At 41.8% G+C, this 22944-nt stretch overlaps 1 protein-coding gene across 4 annotated transcripts in view; it reads right to left on the minus strand.

Annotated features, from left to right (window-relative positions):
- ARL15 (ARF like GTPase 15) overlaps positions 1 to 22508 on the minus strand; it is a 223884-nt gene extending 201376 nt beyond the window's left edge. Inside the window, exons 1-3 of one of the 4 annotated variants that reach the window (XR_014880321.1) lie at positions 22147 to 22507; positions 8610 to 8700; positions 7930 to 7986 (exon numbers count right to left, since the gene is read on the minus strand). Coding sequence is in view for 3 of the 4 variants with exons in the window: in XM_085212800.1 (XP_085068926.1) it covers positions 7930 to 7983 (54 nt within the window). In the remaining variant the exon portion in view is untranslated. Of the gene's footprint in view, positions 1 to 7929; positions 7987 to 8609; positions 8701 to 22146 lie in introns of all 4 variants that reach the window. The other 3 variants (XM_085212800.1, XM_085212803.1, XM_085212801.1) reach the window with 3 other exon arrangements.
- Between the last annotated feature and the right edge of the window lie 436 nt (positions 22509 to 22944).

Genomic DNA, 22944 nt, shown 5'->3' on the forward strand with positions numbered 1-22944 from the left:
GGCAGTGGTCATCGCACCAAGATGCTGGAGTTCACAAAGTGTCTGGACAGCACTCTCAGACATAAGTTTTTCAATCTTGAATGGTTCTGTGTGGAGCCAGGTGTTCGACTCAGTGATCCTTGTGGGTCCCTTCCTGCTTAGGACATTCTATGACTTTACGTCTAAGAAAAAAGACAAGATTTTAAGCTCACGGTAACAAAATAAGGCTAAGATCTGATGGACAGACAGATTGATCACGAAAGCTTTCTGCTCCAAAAAGCATCCTGCTCCAAAAGCTGGATACTCACAAGACCATGGGGCCGGATTGCACCCTAGAGTGCTGAGGGAGTTGGTGGATGTGGTTGCCCTAAGTCACTCTCCATCATTCTTTGGCAGTCCTGGCTAACCAAGGATGTCCCACCAGACTGGAGACTGGCAAATGTGATGCCCATCTTCAGAAAGAGCTGGAAAAGTGATCCTTGTAGCTACAGACCTGTCGGTCTCACTTCGGTGCCCGGGAAGGTTATGGAATGGATAATCTCGGGAGCCATCGTGGACCAGCTAAAGGTCAACCAGGGGATCAGGGCCAGTCAGTATGGGTTTACAAATGGTAGATCCTGTTTGACAAACCTGATTGCATTCTATGACAAGGTGGATGAGGGTAAGGCTGTCATGTGGTCTACCTGGACTTCAGTAAGGCCTTCAACACAGTCCCCCACAGCATTCTCGTGGAGAAACTGGCTGCCCATGGCTTGGATGGGTGTACGCTCCGCTGGGTGAAACACTGGCTGGATGGCCGGGCCCAAAGAGCTGTGGTCAAAGGAGTTAAATCCAGTTGGCAGCCGGTCACAAGCGGTGTCCTCCAGGGCTTGGTACTGGGGCTGCTTCTATTGAACATCTTTATTAATGATCTTGATGAGGGGATTGAGTGCATCCTCAGTAAGTTTGCAGATGACACCAAGTTGAGAGGGAGTGTTGATCTGCCTGAGGGGAGAAGGGCACTGCAGAGGGACCTGGACAGACTGGATCGATGGGCCAAGATTAACTGTATGTATTTCAATAGGGCCAAGTGTTGGGTCCTGCACTTTGGTCACAACAACCCCAGGCAGCCCTGCAGGCTTGGGGAAGAGTGGCTGGAAAGCTGCCTGATGGAAAGGGACTTTGGTGTACTGATGGGCAGTCGGCTGAATACAAGCCAGAAATGTGGCCAAGAAGGCCAGTGGCATCCTGGCTTGTGAGCAGGACTGGGGAAGTCATCCTGCCCCTGCACTCGGGACTGGTGAGGCCTCACTTTAAGTACTGTGTTCAGTTTTGGGCACCTCAGTACAGAAAGGACATGGAGGTGCTGGAGCAGGTCCAAAGAAGGGCAGCAAGGCTTGTGAAGGGCTTGGAGAACATGCCCTACAAGGAGAGACTGAAGGAACTGGGGCTGTTTAGTCTGGGGAAGAGGAGTCTGAGGGGAGAACCTTATTGTTCTCTTCCAGTACCTGAAAAGTGCTTACAGCAAGAGCAAGGCTGGTCTCTTCTCATTGGTGAGAGGTGACAGGATGAGGGGAAATGGCCTCAAGTTGCACCAGGGTAAGTTTAGGTTGGATATCAGGAAAAACTTCTTTACAGAAAGGGTTGTTAAGCACTGGAATAGGCTTCCCAGGGAAGGTTGAGTCACCATTACTGGATGTGTTAAAAATCCATTTGGATGTGGTGCTCCGGGACATGATTTAGCAGAGGGTTGTTAGAGTTAGGGTAGTATGGTTAGGTTGTGGTTGGACTCAATGATCTTTAAGGTCTCTTCCAACCTGAGCAATTCTATGATTCTAAGATCATCCCTCTCAGTGTAACAGGTCATTTTGTGAAAATAATAATCACCCTGGAATTGTAATTCCTAATACACTTGGTTGTCCAGTAAAAGCAAATTGCAGACAAATCATAAACAATCTACATTCACTATGGTAAAAGCAACACCACTTTCAGGCAGATAATTATGTGAGTAACAGAATAATAGATATAATCTAAACAGTTGTATATGTACTATAAATAGTACTTCCACTTGCAAATCACTTGTTAGATTCTTACTTACTAAGCTGTACAAAGCAGACGATATGATTGTGTGTACAACTGAGCAACTTCTAGCATATTCAGAAGGCAATCTCCTGCCTCAATTCTGAATTGATCAGCCAGACTCCCTGCAAATTAATTTACTTTGTTGTAAACATCCTGGCTACACACTGTCCTAACTTTTGGGCTATCAAACATGAAAAGAAGGTTTCACCTTCACTGAAATGTCTTTTCTAGTCTTCATGTGCCCTTAATAATCCAAATGCTTGATTTGTATACTTCTCACTGAGGGAACCCCAACATGCTTCAACACTATCTTTCCAAGCCCATAATCATAGGCCAGCTCGAATTTCAAGCATGTGATGTGCTAATAAAAGTTTGTTGGAATTTTGACAAATTCTGTGTTTTGATATGCACTTTCAATATCCAAAATCCATTATTCATTTCAAATCATAATTTTAATTAACAATACTACTCTTCAAACTACACCAAAAAGAGATGCTCAGCAGATGCTTAGCAGTCATCAGGAAAAGTCCATGCTCACACAATAACCCCTATAGAGCCACTTGAGCCTACAGAAATAGTTTATGTTCCATGAAGACCTACTACTAACGGCAAAACATGACATTTTGCCAGTACGTTACTCAACTGTTTTTTTTGGAAAGAGAGTAATGCTGAAGATCAGGAATCATGACTTCCAAAAAGACGACACAAAATATTGTTTATGTACACGATTACTAACCACACACATTTTTTCATAAATTTCAATTTTCATAAATACAAACTGGAAGGCAACTTGACTCAACAGAGTGAGACTCTTGTAATAACGATCTGGGTTATTTTCTTAGTTCTCCTTCAAGTTAATTGTCTGTGGAACAAGAATGGTATTTTCTAAAGAAAGGAGACTTTGAACAGGAAGGGGTCATAAAAAAGCAGACTGGTCAGATGCAACAATCTCTAGATCAGAATAAAGCTCTATTCCAGTATGCAAGTTTGCCAGACATTTCATTCTGACAAAAATTAACAGGCTAATTTGGCAAACCATGCATTTCCCAATAAAATAAAACTAAATACTACTTTTCAGTAGTTGTCAAAAGGGTTGTCAACACAAAGTGTATCAGTTAGTAGCTCAGGGAAGCAATGTTTTCACACCTGCATTGGTTGGACCAAACCATGAACTCTCTGATCAGAACATATCATGAGCTCTGGTCACAAGGAGCGGCTGCTCAGCAATTCGAAAACAGTTCACTTTGACCAGTGAACTTTGTACAGGGAAAGGAGAGAGAATTGTGTTCTCATCCTCACTCCTGGCCTAGAGTGGATGATCTCCCACTAAACCTGCCTTGGCTTTCTCCATTTGATTAAAAAAAAAGTTACAACACTTCCTCCATTTCAGGAAAGCAATCTACTAGCTCTATATTTAAAAAAAAAAAACAAAAAACAAAAAAAAAAACCATATTAATATTTATACACACAGAATAACTCATGCCCCAGAGCATTCTCCCTTTTAACTACTTAGGTTAGTGTAAATGAAAACAAGTAAACCAAAAAACAATACACAAACACATATTGCAGCAGCATGGCTACACATTTGCAACAATTAGACTCTCATCAAACGCAGGGCTATTTCATCAAACACAAGTACTGATAATAGATATTCTGCTGCTGGTACATTACTTTTATTTAAAGCTGGAAGCCGAAACATTGATACCTTTCCAGCAGTCCACCCATACAAATCAATAGTAACTGTGAATGGAACTGTCTGCATTTCCCAAAGGGTAGAACATAAAAGGATTTTTTCCTGCTGCCTTTTTGTGCCTTTGTTTTGCTGCTCATGTCAAGGACATGACATGGGAAAGGGAGGAGTAGACAGGATATGCTATACGAGCTCTGTTATTACTTTAACTTTGCATTTTCCAACGGGAAACCTCGTCAGGGAGGGGAAGAGTCGCACAGGAAGCCTTCCATACTGTAAGTCACAGGCTGGCTCATAAACCTTTCCGAACACACTCCCATGATAACCTTCTCTTCCATGACTGTCTTCAGTTACTACCACAGCTGGCTTCTCTTAAGAGCCTTCCCTCCACCACTTCATGAACAAATGTTAATTCTGTCTTCTTTTAACACCAGAAAAATTCCTTGGAATAACAGTTGTTTCCAGTCAAACCATTTTCAAGACATGAATTTATCACTGTCGTTATAAACAGTGACAAATGTAAATTAATCCAAAGTAAACTGGAGAACTAAGAGTACAACATTTGCATCACTTACTATGCTTACCATATATAAACTACAGTAAGCTTTATATTTACTACAGCTTTATAAAACATCTTTTATTCCCTCATCTGATTGCACAAATTCAATCCAAAAGGCTACTAATACCAAAGTACCCGTGACGCATCATTTTAATGAAGAAGATGCCAACACTGATGCAATGCTGCTGGAGTACATCAGTTTTGCCATACTTGGCATGTGAGGAGAAAGCTCTAAGGAGGGCTTTTCGTTATCTGAATTATGTTTTAAATGAGTTTTCCCTAATTGTTTATCTACTGATGCCATGTTCTAAATCAAGGAAAATGACTACTTTCTAATTTTTCAAGAATGGAAAGTCTTATTTTCTATTTTTTCTTCCTAAGGCATCCCAGATCAGACTTCCTAAGTTTTTCTGCATGGTTCTCACCACTTCAGAGGCTTCCTTCCTTGCTGTTATCCATGACAACATGCAACAGGAAAATCAGTAGTCTTTTTGCTTATTCCTGGGGACATTGAAGGACAGAGGGTGTATTTTAGGATAAAAAGTCTAGTGCATAATACCAGAGGGCTTTCCAGATACAATGTGTAAGCATACAACCATGTTTCCACAATGTATATGGAATCCTAAATAGTTACAAAAGTAGCCAACATACCACCATAAAAACTACTTTACAAGAAATACAGCAAACTTCAGATTATTTTTCCTCTGAAGTTCATGTAGGTTGGACTCTTCATAGTCATTTCACTACTGTTTTCATTTGGTTAAAAAGAATGCATCAGACAAAGAAAAGCAATTAATGATAACAGCATAAATGTAAGAGCTTCTAGCAAAGCTTTACAGACAAGCTTACAATCTCCACAACCATGGAAAGTCAGAAACTAACACATCTACCTGTTCCTAACCATCATACACTAGTGAAGCAGAACAAAAAGAAAGTCTGAAAAGGCTGGTACTTCTGCCAAGGACTAGATGTGTCAGGCTCACAGGAAATAGAGCTCTATTTTGCTTGGTTGGCTGTTGGTTGTTTTCTAACCCCAAATTTTCCATTTCAGTTCCTTAAAATGCTTTGATTTTAGGATACCTTTCATCATCAGTTCCTTATAAATATCTATGCAGTTTTCACATTAACCATCGCTGTGTTTCTCCTTCTCCCAAGGACTGAATCTACATCTCGTCTGGTTCAGTCTGCCCTAAATGGGTACCATATCTTTCCGGAATTTTGCAAGGACCTGTGTTCTCCCTAGCTCAAGGGAACAAAGCATTAGCCTCTTAGTCACAGCAACTGAAAGCGACACTTCTGATATAGATATCTATATAAACCCTTCCTCCTTCTCGTAATCTGTACAGGCCTGAAAAACAGGAAGCCTTGTTAATGCAGTAGTACAGCTGAAGTAATGAGTGCTCAAGAGAGTTACTGATAAACACCCTGATAACAGACTAACAATTGAGATGTCTGTAGTCCAAAGGACTACAAGTCTTTACAAGATACTTGTACAAGGACTTGTACAAGTGCTGTACAAGGACATGCAGAACAGGAAGTGCCCAAATAATACAGTACAAACTGAACACATGGCATGGTACTTGACAGACTGCCTGGTTTTTTGTCCAAAAAAAAAAAAATCTTTTTTTAATCTGTTAAATCTTCAAAACAACATGCAGTAGAAAGTACACAATACAAGATATAAGGATTGATAGACCGAAAATATGATGTTTTGTTTTACTTCTTGACTATCAGTGCCAAGCACTGTATTTGCAACCTGACAGATTGCTCGCATACCTGCACAACAAATCCAGGGACTGAGTTACATGACTGCGCAAGAAGACAACAAAATGCGGAGAGAGGAACGATCACACTTCATTTCCGCATAATGTTCACATCAGCAGTTCTCCCCATTCGCATGGAAATCAAAGCCACTCAGACACTCTCCTCAGTCGGATCAACTGAAGGCCATTTTTCTAACAGCAGGTACTTTTTTATAAGCAAGTACTCTACACAACAAGCACTTTCCCACAGCAGCTCTTTTAGCTTTCACATACGCTTAACACATAGGGTGTGTCTTCACTCTATACTTGGTCCACAGCAGTGCATCTCTGTATGCTCTAAAGCGTACTCATCAGCCTCCTCACTAGCGATTCTAACGGTCAAGGAAATCCATCCCTTTCAGTGCTCTCATCAATTATTTGAATCTTGTAACTTAAAATGTTCAGTGAAATTAAGGGTTATGCCTGACTAAAGGGCACAACAAAATGTCAATTATCCAACCACCACTATAACTGCAGTTACCGTCACTTCACAGTGAACTGCAGTAGGAACACCAAATTTATCTATTTTAAACCTAAACAAAGAAATTATTACCAGAGGGACTATTCTGCTTTACATATTGCTTGTACTCAATTCTGCAATACACACAATTATGTTTGGACATCCTCTCAAATGAATTTGGACAGCTTAATACAGCCTTTTAAAAACTGGCAGATGATCTGCATACTTCGCAGCCATTAAAATCTCATGCTGTAGCCTGTTCTGACACTTCAAGATAAGCATTCTCTTATCATGTAAGAATTTGGAGAAAGATGATCTTGCAAAGGATCTTAAATACCACAGTTAAACAATTATTTTAATGCAAGTATCAGTTTCTTCCAGGAGTATTTTGTATGTACTTTCCAAATCTGTTATGTTCTCTTACTTACATCAGAGTCTATTAGATGCTGAAAATGGAACACAAGCAAGTGTCACAGAAAGGTGCAGAAGGGACACCCTGGGAGACACTAAACCCCACCTGGTACTGAACTCTGGGAATAAAAACAAATTTTAAGCTTTGCAGTTCAATTCCCAAGTAAGTGTCATGAGTGTATGGCTTTTGAACAGCATCACAGCTGTTCAAAATTCACACACTCTTGGCCTTTACCACCTAGTAAAATAGGAAATGGCATGTTTCAGGTTTCTTCCTAAGTAGTATTAACAGTAGGACCAGCACAATCACGCCAAAAGCTCTAAGATTCAAACCATGATTTAGGCAAGTGTCGTATATATAACATGTAAATGGAGCTTACTCAATTAATTTTTATCTATTTTCATCATTAATAAAAGAAGCAATTAGGAGGAAGGTGAAATTCAAAGGAAACCAGCGTATTTGGGACATTCACATTTGAAATAGCATGAAATAACATTTTTCTTTGGAATGACTTAATTAAGATTTGGGAAATTTAACAACAGTGCTTGGATAACATTATGGCACTCAAGACTAAGCTTACAACAGCATATACATTTAGCTAACACTTTAATACACCACATTGCTCAAACATAATGGATATTTCAAAGCAAAGTATCCAACCCTTCGGCCATTAAGTTAGGCCTGAATTCTCAGTAACTCATGTGTAAGAATTCCAATTTTTCTTACTTCAAGAGGTTAGTAGGATTTCTCTTTACTTTTTAATTGAAGTGGAAAATACTTTTTTTCTGTCCTTGTATTCAAAAAGCTCCAACTGGATAAACCACGCTGCATTCTGCTTATGGAAACTAATAAATCAAACTTCTTTTACTAACTGCATTAATTAATCCCAAGCCCCCCAAAAACTATGTAACTTCACATAGTGGAGTTAACACTAACAAAAGTTACTTAGTTAGAACATTGCCTTACCGTGTAAATGCCAATTCTACAAACAGCAAATGAGAGCTGGATACATTCAGACATAGTCTAAAGAAATTAAAATAAAGATGTTACAATAATTCGAGTAACTAAAAATTAAGTTCTCTCTCTTATCTCTCCCCTCTACCCTAAAAGAAATATCTGATGGTATATTTCTGTGTTTCTCTTCTAAGGCTAGACTAAACAAGCTGTGAAAGAAGCCATAAAAATTCGGATTATTCAAACACATACTACTTTTCACAAAGCAGCAGATGCCAACAGCACTGTATTTACTAACTCAGTATTTCATTATAAGCCTTCAATCATCCAATGTTACACAAATGCCCAAACACAGCATTAACACTCTGCATGCAAGCTTTCTGTCCCACTTATCTTTATCTACTCTGGCTTAAAAACCACTTGCATTACATATTTTAACAGAGCAATGCATTTTCTGCATTTCTAGCGGTATGCAAGAAATTCCACATTATAATACTATTTCTCTTCCTATATCATAATTAAAGTCCTCTTCTTCCAAAATAATGCAAATATCTTCAAGTTTCTTTATTTCTGAAATCATGCTACTTTCGTTTGCTGAGATTTTCATGTTTAAAATAGAAATCTGTACTGTTTCAAATAAATATTTAATATAATCTGTCACAGCTGTCAATAATCGTATCAAAAGTTTTTACCCTCAACTTGCTCAACTTCCAATCTGCTGTGATGCCACAATTCTATGTCTTCTGCAGTCACCCAGAGATGCTGAGGATGGACTATGAATTTCTGATGAAACAGATGAAAAAGACCTCCTTTAAATAGGATTAAAAAGCCAGAAAATATATGCAACTTCCCCCCACACAAAAAGCAAAACTTGTTGAAGGTTTGCCATTTTGATGTGCAATCAAGAACAATAAATCAGGGTTACAATGATTTATTCTAAACACTATAAGGAATTCCTTTAAATAAGGTTTTGAGAAATCTTTTCTTATAGAGTGTAAAAATTAAAGAAACCCAATAGAACACTTTTACTCTGTTTTTACCAATTTCACACAGCATCTGCATGTACTTCAACATGTAGAAGGCAAGTGCTGGATGCTATAGACTTCAAACATTTTCAGTGAGGAAAACAAAATTTCCTTCTATTCCCCAAAAAAACTGTGAATGAATTAGCCATTTCACATTTTCTTAATCATAAATCTATTTAGCATCTCTTATGAACAGAGTAAAAAAAAATTACATGGCATTTTTCGTTGCTATAACTACTACATTTAAATTTTAATTAAGTAATATTTCACTGAACTGTCTGAAAGTCAAAACATTCTGCATGAAAACCTCAAATCAAATCTCAAGATCAAGATTGCTTTTCTTTTCTGTGTTTCAAGCTCTAATGTTATTACTGATGAAAGAACGCTGCTTCCAAATATCATTTAAATTGACAGAATGTTTTGGGTTTTTTTCAGCTTCATCTGTTCTACCACTCCCACTCTGAGTTTCCCACTAGAGGGGAGGAAAAAAAAATACCCAGCAGAAAAATAGTAGAACTGTGTTTGAGAAATCCTGTTATACACTGTGTACTGTGTAGGGGAATGAACAGTATCCATACTACTCCTCACAGCATCAGCCTACCTCACTCCACAGAATCCAGCCTGTGATTCATTGCAGAATCACACAACTGTTTGGATCAGAAGGGACCTTACAGATCAACAAGTTCCAGGCCCTGCAGAGCTGCCATCCACCAGCTCAGGCTGCCCAGGGCCCCATCCAACCCAACCTTGAACACCACTGGGGATGAGACATGCAGAGCTTTTCTGGGCAGCCTGTGCCAGGGCCTCACTGCCCTCTGAGAAAAGGATTTTCTCCTGATGTCTAATTTCAATCTCCCTTCTTTTAAGTTTGAAGACTCTCCCCTTTGTCCTATCACTGCTAGACTGTGTAAGAAGTCAGCCTCCCTCTTGTATATCAGGAAGGCCAGAATGAGGCCTTCCTGGAGCCTTTTCTTCAAACTAAATAAGCCCAGCTCCTTCAGCCTTTCTTTGAAGAGGTGCTCCAGCCCTACACACCGCCCTACATCCCCAACATCTCTACATCTGTCTTGTACTTGAGGCCCCAGGCCTGGAAGCAGTATGCAGATGGAGCCTCATGAGGGCAGAGCACAGACCGACAATCCCCTCCCTTTCCCTACTGATCACCCCCCTCTGCTGATGCAGCCCGAGATAGCATTGGCGAACTGCTTCAAGTGCACACTGCTGGCTCACGTACAGCATTTTGACCGTCAGAATCTCAAAAGTCCTTCACAGCACAGCTGCTCTCAAGAAGTTTTTCTCCTCAACCGTACACTGTCTGGAACAGCCCTAACTCAAGAGCATTACCCTGTATTTGTCGCATTAGCTTCTTGTGGAACGACTCATCAAGCTTGTATAGTTTCCTAATTTTAACCTGAGTTAGTAGCATTTTAAGCCACTATGTAAACAAAGGATGATGCATACATTGATTTCTACATTCAGTGTCATGACAGACTCTATCTTGATGGAAGACTCATCATTACATGAGAGCTACTCCAAAAGTAATGCCTCCTATTTTATGATGTCAGCCCACAACATCAGAGGCGGATGGTGGTGGTAAGGCAGTAGAGTCTGAACCTTCCCACCACTATTCCATTGCATTTTATTGCTATGGAATAGATGGCAGCAGAGGAGCAGTCTGACAAAATAGTGTCACACATGGAAGTGTATATGGAGCAAAGACACACATCACCAAACTCCCTAATGCAGAAAAAATGGCAGCCACTGACATTCACTGATGCTTGATGAATGTTCATGGAGACCAAACAGTCAATGTGAGCACATGGAAGCCGTGAGTGGTGCATTTCAGCAGTGACAACAGTGAGCCACCTCTGCTGGTGCAGATTTTTATGAGCATGGCACACAAGTTCTTAGTCACAACCATTAGTTATGCAGTGATGAACATGTTGAAAAATATTGTTTTGTAGATAAGAATTCTCTCTACCAAATAGTGCTATTGCACTATTGTATCTGTTGTAGTTTCCATGAAAATAAATAGGAGGCATTTCTTTTGGAGAGATTTATGTGTATAAAGCAGATGAATCCTTCTGGTTGCAAAGGAAGTAAATGTGCAGCAGCACATTTCCTCCACTACTGTCATGTACTGTACCACTGAACTTTTTCTCTATTAATTATTAAAGGAATCCCTTCCCCAAGTCTCCAACATAATTGTAGTCTTTCAACACTTTGGTTTTGCAGTTCATTTTGCATTATACAATTGGGAAACAAAACTGTTGGATAACTTTCATTTCATTTACTTACAGTTTATTGTTGCTTTCTGAAAGGATTTTACATGGTAAGCATGAAAATAAAAGAAAAAAATTAAAAACATAACTAAAATATTAAAAAGAAAGATACCTTATTTGATACAACGCTACAAAGAGTCAGAACAGATGTCATTTAACATATCTAAAGTGAGAAAACAAGTCTTCATGTTGAGTATGTCAAGTGTAACAAACATACTTTTCTCAATATCAACCCTTCTGCTTAGGCAAAGGGTCATTTCACAAACATGAAATTATTTCTCCAGCTGACACATAAACCTATGGATAAGACAACAGATACATATTTTCTCAAAACAGTGCTACTTCAGTCATACATTGTAGAAGTGTGACTGTTCATAATGACTTTGAAACACATCCACCTTGCAGTTGTACAGCCTTTAATTCACAAGCGTTCCAACCATTTTTTCCCCTCACTCAGTTATCATTATAAGCATCAATACAAAATAATTTCCATATTTGTTGCTTCAAAACAACACAGCTCTGACACAGACACACTGTATTCTGCACCTGCACAAATTCATGGATTTAATATCTGAACCTTCATCAAAAATAAATGAAGATCCTATCCATGTTAACAAAAGAGCAAACTTGAAGAATTAGAGCATGTTCTGCAACTGATCACCTGAGGCCATAATCACCAGGTTAAAAGCAGTCATGGCACTGTCTTGGTGAGACAAGCAGGGGACCCTAATTTGCTTTTTGGAAAGGAAACAAGCACCAGACAGCTAAAATCGCAGGAGCTGCCATCCTCATTCTACCAACTAACAGAAAGACTAACATTGACATCAGCTTCATTTGCCACAATCCTTAATAAGTTACAGTACTTAGTTCCAAAATCACAAAACCAGAAATCAATGTGAGAAAAGGACAGTGGTTTTATTTATGTTTGTGACATGTTTGTTTAGTTTAATAAAAATTGAGACGTTTAATAAAGATATACAAATATATGATCAACCCTAGCAATAATGCAGAACTAATGGACCTCCCAGGAAAAGGCTCCTCCTCCTCCAATTTTGCAGTGCGTAAGAAATACAAAAACTAACAACACAACTGCAAATATACAGGTTGTAAGGTACCTATCTGCAAGCAGCTTTACATAAATAAATTGTCAGAGCTTACATATTTTAAAGAATGTGTAGATAAAAAAAGGGCATGCAGCTATGCTGCAGTACAGGTGGTAGGAATTCTGACTACAACTGCTGTTTGTTAAGCTTGTCTGCTGAACTCCCAGCAGAAACCTGAAAGCTTATCTTTCTGCACAAGATGACACAGGCCTTCAGCACATTTCATTAATCATATTTGTAGATTAAAATTCCAAACTTTTTAATACAGTTCGTACGGATAAAGAATACACAATTTTTTTTTTCCATTATCTCCTATAATGATGCATTATTAGATTTTTAGAATACCAATCTTTTTCTATACAATCATTAGATAAATTTATCTGAGCCTAGAGCCTAGAAGAAATCTGATGCTGATGGAAAACCAGTGATATGTGAATAGGGCAGGTGCCAAGAACTCTCCTGTCATCATAAAATGTAATCAAATGGATGCACCAGAGAACAATGCTCTCCCCTCTTTTAGGCAATATTCTCAGAAGAACAGTTTTCCACTACTGCTTCCAGGACTGCAATGGTTGAGATAGTGAAAGACGCAGATTAGCCAACACGCAATTAATAGCTGTAAGAACAGCACAGATATTTCTCAAGAATCCTGGATCTTCTTCCCAGTCTTGCTGAAACCTGACATTATCTAAGTTTCTAAGTAGGAATAAAGCACTGAGAGAAGAGATCACTCACTAGCATGGATCATCACTTTGCACTCCATACAGGCAGTTTCAGGTTCACTCATGCTAACCTTGCAGGCCTTACATATCAGTCATAAATTGGTTAGGATACAAACGTTGCAAGCCCAACAGCCTCTGGTCCCATACGGAGGCAGCACCTCCCAGCAGGAGGAATCCCTTAGCTACAGGTCTCTGGAACAGATGCACTGTCTTCATAACACCCACTGAACATAAGTCTCACCTCCTGTGCAGTCAGTACAATTCTGCTTACCTTGGGGAGCACTGGTGGACAACATTCAGAATATATCCATTTTCTTAGATCGACTTCCTATTCTGGAACTAGGTCTGGCTCTTCCCTCAGTGAGGAGGCATGGAGATGTTTAGCACACAGCGTAAGCACCAAGAACCATCTTTCAGTGATACATCCTTCTCAGGTTTGAGCACTAATAACTTCAGGATCAACCATCACAGATGAATCTCATGTTTAATATTCCCCAATAGATCTGTCTTCCAACAAACTGTACGAAATCCACTCATTTAGGTCTACCGCAACCATACAAATGAAGTTCAGAATTCAACCATACTTTGTAGGAAAAACAATTATAACTGTCATCAAATTATTGTATGAAGAGAAACAATTTACTGCCTACTGACCCTCTCTTTATGATTTAAGTAACATCTCTAATAGTGGTGCCCCATAGCATTCAACTGTCTCTTCTTCTGTCTGGAGGGCTATAACTACTTCAGACCTCTTTCAACAGAAGTATTTGTTTTTCTTTGATTACCCTGCCATCCTTCTCTTTATCTTCTTCAGTTTTACAAAATTCTGAAATGGAGCAACAAGAAACATAGTAATTCAGACAAAAGTAAACTTTGCACTTAAACAATGTCAAAATTAAGTTTTCTTTCCTGTCCTTTCCTAAGACTTGGTAACTTATTGACAGCTGTCGGACTTGGAATGACATTTTAAAAAACATCCTCTTTCCTCTACCTGAACACTGTTGTTACTTTAGAGCCTACACATACATCTGTATTCTCAGACTTATTCAACTGTAAATATACATACCTTTGCACTTATCAGCACCAAATTCCATCTGCCAATATACACAGGTAGAAGTAATGTCTGGTATTTAATTCCATGGAAATTATAACAGGTAAGAAGAGCACAATAACACTCCTTGAGAGAGCAAATTCTCAGCTACAAAACACTGTTTTTCAACACAGTCACCACTGTTAGCTATGCTTTTTTGACTGTGATGAACAGAGGTCTGCATGCCATGCTCGTAAAAAATCTGCATGGCCAGTCAGAATTGTCTTTCATGTCACTGTCGCCACTGCTGAAACGCACCACCTATCACCTCCCTGTGCTCACATCCACTGCTCGGAGTCCACAAACGTTCAGCAAGCACCAGCAAATGTCAGTGGGTGCCATTTTTTCCACATGGAGGACTTCGGTGACACACCTTTGCTCTGTACGCACTTCCATGTCAGACACCATTTTGCCAGTGCCCATCTGCTGCCATCTGTCACATGGCAACAACACGTAATGGGATGTTGGCAGGACGGTTCAACCTCTATTGCTGTACCACCAACTTCCGCCTCTGATGCTGTGGGCCAACACTATAAAATAGGAGGCATTGCTTTTGGTGCAGCCCTCATCAATAGAAAAAGGAGTAGAGTGACTTTTTTTCCCTGTTTTAATATGAACTCCTAAAATTTGTCTATGCAATGGACCATCCAAAGCACATGCAACTAATACAACCAAACATAAACATGAAATTCCCTCTCCTTTCTCTTCTCCCTCACTACCAGGATAGCACTATCAATCTTCATTTATGAGACTCATTACTGAGAGGGTGCTGAAAGATTACTTCATTCTTAATTGCTTCAAAGTCTTGCATCTGTGTTACATACGAAATCAAATAATGGAAGACTAGACATTGCTAGTAAGAATGTGGAAAACAGATGCTTCTTCGATCAAAAATCTCTAAGTTGCAGCCAGGAGGAAAAAAGAAAAAAAAATGAAAAAAGAAAATAAAACAGAAACCAAGAAAGATTCGCAAACTTGGCTCCCCCACATTAAAAATTCCTGGTGACTTCTGGATGCCACCTTTCTTCTTCAAATTCTCCCATGCCAAAAGTAAATGAGGTCCTATGAATAAGTAGTTCTTCCACTGCTCCACTAGAAGCATAAAAAACAAAGTACTGCACAAAGACTCATGTTCCTCCCGCTGTTTGTCCTCATATGCAAAGCCACAGGGCGAGACTGCATCTAAACATGAGTACTTGTCAGCTAGACTTCCTGGTTCGTGCCTCTTTCTCAGCTAGCAGGAAGATACTTACATCCTCATCCTGGCTATCAATATAGTCACTTTACCAGATGGCCAGACAGTCAAAAGAAAATTTCTGTATCCTGAGGAGCTTCAGTGTGAGATGAACCAATTGATTATTCAATTATAATATTGAATACCCTATTTATGTCCCCAGAGATAGTAAGATGGTTTGCACTTCAGAAAGTTTTGATGCACACTAAGTGGAAAAAAGGCTAAACCAACAACCTAAAATAGTGACTCAAAAACAAAACAAGCACAAGTACCAAATGTATTCGCTCCTTATGTCTTTTGAGTTATAATGATAGTCATGCTTTTAAGTCTGAAACTAAAAATATTTCCTTTGCTAATGGAAGGCTGATATCCTCATGTAATCACAAAACTTCAGAACTCAGGCTTTCAAAGCAGCAGCATCATAAGCTGGCAGTATTTAAAAACAAGAGCTGATGATACTGACGGCAAGCCAAAACTGCTAATCAGCATGGAATATGAGGAAGAATATTCTGTCCTTACTAAACACAGACCTTCTCACTTCATAAAAGCTTGTATTTATGACCTTTTGTTAAAATAATCACCATGCTACCTCTAACTAGGAGCTCTAACTTAAGAACTTAGGAGCAGCATTCTGCAGAGTAACATTGGGTCCAACCCATATTGAGCCTTTGGAACAACTTACAAGGAAAGGGTTGGGCTATTCATAACAAACAGACAAGCACATTTTCAGCAAATGGAACATATTTTTTGAGGTAATATCATCTACCACTCTAATTCAATCCTCATCACGGAACAGGCAAGATGGTAAAGAAATTTGATTTTATATGTTCTAATTCACCTGCTTCTTCAGTGTGTGCTATCTAAACAGAATGAAATTTCTAGAGCTGCAATACTTCTGTTATTTCAGTTTTACAATTGGGATAATAATCACATTAATGCATTCTTCTCTGTTCTCAAGGTAGCTGTGTCAAATTTCAGCCTTCACAACAGCAACTCTTAAAACAAAAGTTTATGTGGAGAATTCAGTAATGCTTCCTATAGCAGGCATAATACAACACTTCTATCATTATCTGCAAAGAAACTGTGCATCTCTTCTGCTCATTCATCTGTCTTCAGCCATGTGATTTCTGCTCAGCTATGTCACTGATATTTTTATTGCCTGTATTTATGTGGCTGATAACATTTTCAATTCAGCAAAAGCTGTTATCAATACCAAGGAGAAATATTTATTCTTTTACAGCACTTCTTTCAGGTCTTCAGCTAGATCAGGTTCTTGAACTCCCAAACTTACCTAAATCAGAAGCATGCTCATTCAGAGGAAGCTTTCTTCTGGCATGAATTCTACTCACCACTCCCAGTTAATTTAGATTTGAATGCTATGCCTCATAGAGCTGAAATACTAACAGAAACCTAGCCAAAACAACTGTTTTGGGTTATGAGCTCCAAAACTTGTTTGGGGCTTCTATCTACACAGCTTTGTTGATGCAGAAAATAATTAGAAGGAGCAATCATCCCACTTCCAGACTCAGTGGCCCCAGCTACGTATACAACAGCAAGCAGTACTGCCTAGCAAGGGCTTGCACTGAAGACGACGCATTCACACTACACACATCCGGCATTTTACTTCAGACTAGTTCTGACCTGGTCCTGCAGACTGAAAACAAGTTGAGCTCATCTTCCAACCTGGTTTCATCTGAAAAAAACTCAAGTTCATGTGATCATACTGCAATGCAAACCCACATAAAGCAGGGATGAGTGAAGTCAAAAGTTTGAGTCTGATCCTAACACCAAGACAGCTGTGTGCACCCTGTACTTTCATATGATGTATATATGATCTTTCATATATAAGTCGACTTCTATTCTGCATTAAGCTGTACCTTAATTCTGAAAGAATTACCAGGCAGACCCCTCATATTTGTGCCTAACCAGGATTCCAAACTGTAGTAGGGATGATACCCTAAGATCTAAGCCACTGTGTTCTATACAGAGGGTAAAAATTTCAGTAATTATATATCTGATGAATGAGACAACAGACAACCCAATAATACTGATAACATTGTGACAGAAGACAAAAAAATTACTATGATGAGAGGGGGGGTTTAGCATGTGTTAAGGTTCCAGAGACTTTTGTTGCTCATGCAGTAGGCGACAGGTGCAACAGCTGCATGTGCTATGAACGAATGAGCACTCAGCATGAACATCTTCCCCTCCTTCCTTAGTCAAGAAAAGGAACAGCAGCTACACAGCTGATGAATTCTCAGTGAAAAAGCATTCTAATCTTCAAGCAGATGCTTACACAATGCCATCTGTAGAATATAAAAGAATGTTTTTCAAGGCTTGTAAGTATCAAACAACTCAACAGGCAACAGCAGCAGTAAGAGCAGATCTGAAATACATCAGAAACACAGGGTGGATCATGACCACCTGATCTCACCACTTTGCAAATCAAGTCTGTTCAAGGTCCAATTAAGTAAAAGGGAAGGTCTCAAGGTGGACTTTCAAGTATAGAATCATAGAATGGTCTGGGTTGAAAAGGACCTCAAAGATTATCTAGTTTCAACCCCCTGCTATGTGCAGGGTCACCAACCACCAGAGCAGGCTGCCCAGAGCCACAGCCAGCCTGGCCTTGAATGCCTGCAGGGATGGGGCATCCACAACCTCCTTGGACAACCTGTTCCAGTGTGTCACCACCCTCTGTGTGAAAAACTTCCTCCTAATATCTAACCTAAATCTCCCATCTCAGTTTAAAACCGTTCCCCCTTGTCCTATCACTAACCACCCCCATAAACAAGGAAAGTAAAGTTGCTCAGAAACAATTTTTTATTTTTGTTTTTTGAAATCTGCTATTGTTCATCAAAGCACCAGACTGGTATATGTTGCTGACTACTCAAAAACAAACAGGCCTCCATGAACTCTAACTATCCAGACCTTCAGTTAAGAACATGCAGAAACAAGAAATTCTGAAATAGCTTCAAGGTCTACTCATGTAAAATTTGAAAATTAAGTTCGATTTAGTCAGAACCCATCAGTGCATGCAAAGCAGAGATAAAACTTCAGTACAGCTAGCAAGTGTACAAAGAATCAAAAAAAGGTGTTTTTCAAAAAACCATATTAAAAAAAAAGTCTCCAAGAAAGCAACAAGATCATGCTAAGACAATTGTGCAGCCTTCTCAAAACTCATGCCTGAACTTCAATGATGAAAAAAGCCACTGAAGTTGTTACAACTGTTCACAGAAGTGTTATCTTCAGTTTCAGACAGCAATATACTACACAGTATAGGATTCAATTTAAAGAAAAGTTTTCATATTAAAAGTGCTGAGGGTAAAAAAACATCCAGCAGGTTATCAAGTTTACGAGAGCTACACCAAAAGCAATGCCTTCTATTTTATAGTGTTGGCCCACAACATCAGAGGCAGATGTTGGTGGTACATCAACAGAGGTTGAACCGTCCTGCCAACATCCCATTACGTGTTGTTGCCGTGTGACAGATGGCAGCAGATGGGCACTGGCAAAATGGTGTCTGACATGGAAGTGCGTACAGAGCAAAGGTGTGTCACCGAAGTCCTCCATGTGGAAAAAATGGCACCCACTGACATTTGCTGGTGCTTGCTGAACGTTTGTGGACACCAAGCAGTGGATGTGAGCACAGGGAGGTGATAGGTGGTGCGTTTCAGCAGTGGCTACAGTGACATGAAAGACAATTCTGACTGGCCATGCAGATTTTTTACGAGCATGGCATGCAGACCTCTGTTCATCACAGTCAAAGAAGCATAGCTAACAGTGGTGACTGTGTTGAAGAACAGTGTTCTGTAGCTGAGAATTTGCTCTCTCAAGGAGTGTTATTGTGCTCTTCTTATCTGTTACAATTTCCATGGAAATAAATACTAGGCATTACTTTCAGAGCAACTTACACATCTTACAAACTCTCAGGGCAAGATAAAAAACTTTCCCCCACCTCAGTTCACACTGATTCAAATTGCTACATCATCCTCTAAAGCAGCTCTTAAAGGCTCATCACAGATCAGGCTGATACATGCAATTGTTTAGTGTAAGATCATTATCTAATGCAGAGGATGCCACTAAAGAAATGTACTGTGAAAGTCTGCTGATCAGCTTAAGATCTGCACTACACATGAAAACTGAAGCACTGTCACTATTTCCCCACAGGTTCTCTAAGCAAACACGGTAAGACTGGTTACAAGCCATACTTTTTACAAGATGTATCATGACATAATGTCATAAATTAAGCATAGTCTACAGAACATAGGCCAGCCAACACAAGACTGTGTATGCATTGTAATTCTTCCGGACACAGAGCAGCAAGAATGAAGTAGAAGATGGTTGCAGACACACTCCAGGATTATGCAGTCACAAAACCATTGCTGCCATGTACTGATGCAGCTGCATTCGCATAGGATGTTTTAAAGGAGTTCACCTTTAAATGAATGAAGATGATTTTTCTTCTGGGGGTTGAACTTGGCTCATCTATGCTTATTAGAATCAGAACACAAAAACAATACCACTCCTAACACTGTGATTAGACTGATAAAAAAATAAAACAAGCACCTCTATCAGCTGCTATACACTGCTTTGTTACAATGCAAAGCCAAACCAGGCAAGCAGAAGATGTTCACCTAATACCAGTACTTTATCCATTCAGTGCTTCTCAGAATCAGTTCCTTAAAGAAGAACAAATCCTCCATTAGAGCAGGCCTCATCCTGAGATACCAGGAGCATCCTTCATCAGTAAGGAAAGTGACAGCTGTTGGCAAACTCCATGCTGAAGGGCGCAACTCCAAAGCCCATCCTGCAGCCATTCTGACCTCAGCTCTCCCAGCCTTCTTCTGCTGAGCTCCCTGTCCAGCCAACCAAAACTGTATTCCTGCAGAAAGAGCAGCACTCTGCTCTGCTGGGTGCTCCTCAGCACAAGCAGAGAGAGCCCCTACGGCTCCAACATGTGCATCCAATGGAACGAACCAGCAAGAGACGTTCTGTATAGCAGCTGAAGCCTACACAGGTCAAAGACATCAACATAAATACATAAAACTCGGTAACACAAAACTTTAACGCACACTTTTACTTTCATGAAAGTAACCAGGATATATAGGTTCCACACCTAAAGGTTAATGTTCTTGCTGCAACTGCAGGTCTTGCATGAAAAGTGGGCCCACCAGAGCAACAGATACTCCATGGGAACCCTATGGTCCCCCAGGGTTGCAAAGAACTGTGTTTCTCACTCACTCCACCAACACTTTCTGTCAGAGCAGACTCTCCTAAGTGCCCCCACCCTCTGCACAGCACAAAGACTTTCTATTTACTACCATTAACAGAGAAAGGAAGGAGGACCAATCTCCTACAGTTGGTGAAAATGAGAACTGGAAGCAAAAGACCTCTGCATAACTGCATGAGAAAATACTGCTAAACAGGTTGTCTTCATTCCAAGTAGTACACAGTGACAGGAATTAAAGCCTTCCAGATTTCTTTTCTGCTCTGGTTTACAACTGTGTGGATGGCAGTTGCAGCAAGCATGCCAAAGATCCAAGGGATCCTCCTGCACCATGAGAAGTGATGTTAACTCTGGCCACAGCTGGTGGCAAGTGATGAACAGAGGCACCTGAACTGCAAGGTACTAGCAGCCTGCTTGAGCTATCATTCCCAATGCCTTACTTCCTTTTATAAAAACAGCTGATTTGTAGCAACTCCTACAGCAAAGCCCCTATGTCTCACATGGCACTATATCAGGCCTGGGGTAAGTCTTACCTCACAGACGTTCCCTAAAACAACAGAAACATAAAGCAAGGACTGCATGAAGGCTCAGGCCACAGCTATGCTGTACTTTCTTATTTTTTTTACTAAGAGGTAGCACTAAAGAAGCCCACAAAACAGCAAGGAAAAAAAAAAAAGGAAGAGGTCAAACAGGATAAAAAGAGTAAGGTGAAAAAAATGTAGAGATACTCAGCCCCTGCTTCTCTCCAGTGAACAGAATGTGCTCCCCATGACCAAGTCTTGTTAAAGATAAGATTCTCAGGTGGCTGGGCATCCACTCAGCAGGTGGCAGCTACAAAGATTAAAATGAGCACTGCAAACAGTATGCTATGGCCAGTTCCATCTGGACATAAGTTATTAAGGAAAAATCCAAGGAACGGGTCCAGGCCCACAAGGAGCTGCAAGGCTGCACATGGTGCACAGCAGTTTATTATCAGTGTTTCATTAACCAGGTTCTTAAAGAGCAGCCTGCCTGCCAGGCAGGGCTTACCTTCGGTTCTGCTATACATGCTCAGGAAGGAAAGCACGTTGAAGCTGCCGGTGCAAGCAGAATATCCCTGAGCAATTCTAAGCTACCCGGGCTTATTTCTCGACCTCATCATCAGGGAACGGAAAGCACACGGCCCTGCCGGCGCGGGGCAGCCCTGGGCACGCACCCCGCCCGCCGCCCGCCGCTCCCCGCACCCGGCGCGCGGCGCCCCGCTCCCCGCAGGTGCACCGCTGGCGGGAGGCCACCGCCCCTCGCCGCGACCCCGCCGGCGGCGCGCCCGATAGGATCTCGGCGGCCGGTAAGGCCAATCTTCATTAAGGAGCCATAAACGCCGCTGTGCCCGCGGTGACAATTTAGCCCATTCAAGCGTGCCCCGCGCCCGTGCATTTAGGAGCGCAGCCGCAGCCAGGGTCACGGCGTTAGCGATCTAATAGCGGCCAAATGAGCGGGTGGCCGCACGCCCCGGTGGACGCGCCCACCCCGCGGGCAGGCCGCGCTCCGCGGGCGGGGGACCTACCAGGTAATCCATGTACCGCCGAGGAGCTCCGCGGGGCCGCCCGCCCGCTGACAGCGCGCCCCGGCGCCGGGGAACGGCGCTTCCTGCCCTCCGGGAAGGAGGGGACGGGTGTGGGGGAGCTCGGCCAAAGCCGCCAGGTACGGAGCCGGGGGGGGCTCGGCCGCCGGCGCCCCGAGAGCGAGGGGTGAGGCTGCGGGGGCGCCGGCGCTGCACGGCGGCGCTGTCACAGCCGCTGCTCCTGCGCGCGCGGAGGGCTTGGTGGGAGGGAAGAAAACGGGAGGGAGGGAGGGAGGGCGCACGGCGGCGGCGCAACCAACCCCAGCCCCGCGCCCGTAGCGCCCCGCCGCTCGGCAGCAGCGGCCGGAGCCCCTGCCCCGCCCCGCGCGACGTCGCGATCAGCTGATCGCACACGTGGGGGCGCCGCAGGAAGCTCTTAAAGGCGTAGGCGTGCGGGGCGGAGGCTTGGCGCTGCCGGGAGGGCGGAGGGGGCCGGGATTGTGGCGGGACTGTGCCGTGCCAGGGTTGTGCTGCGCTGTTGCCGCCGTTAGGGTTGCGGGAGGCTTTTGCGGGGCGGCCTGCTTGCTGCAGGTGGAGGTGGCAGCGGTCTGTATCTTCTTGCTCCCCGGCTGAGTGTTGTCTGCTCGAAACTCCTGCGGCGCAGGAAGCCGTGCGGGCCCGGACGCCTCATGCTGCTCTGACTTTACTTTCTCTGACCAGAGGCGTAGGAGCGGGGCCAAACGCAGCAGAGGTGGCAGAGAAGGCAGCGCCCTCCGGGCTCGGCACGGTGCGACAGCCCCG

Source organism: Meleagris gallopavo, chromosome Z, assembly GCF_905368555.1.
Source record: "Meleagris gallopavo chromosome Z, MGAL_WU_HG_1.1, whole genome shotgun sequence".
Classification (NCBI taxonomy): Eukaryota; Metazoa; Chordata; class Aves; order Galliformes; family Phasianidae; genus Meleagris; species Meleagris gallopavo.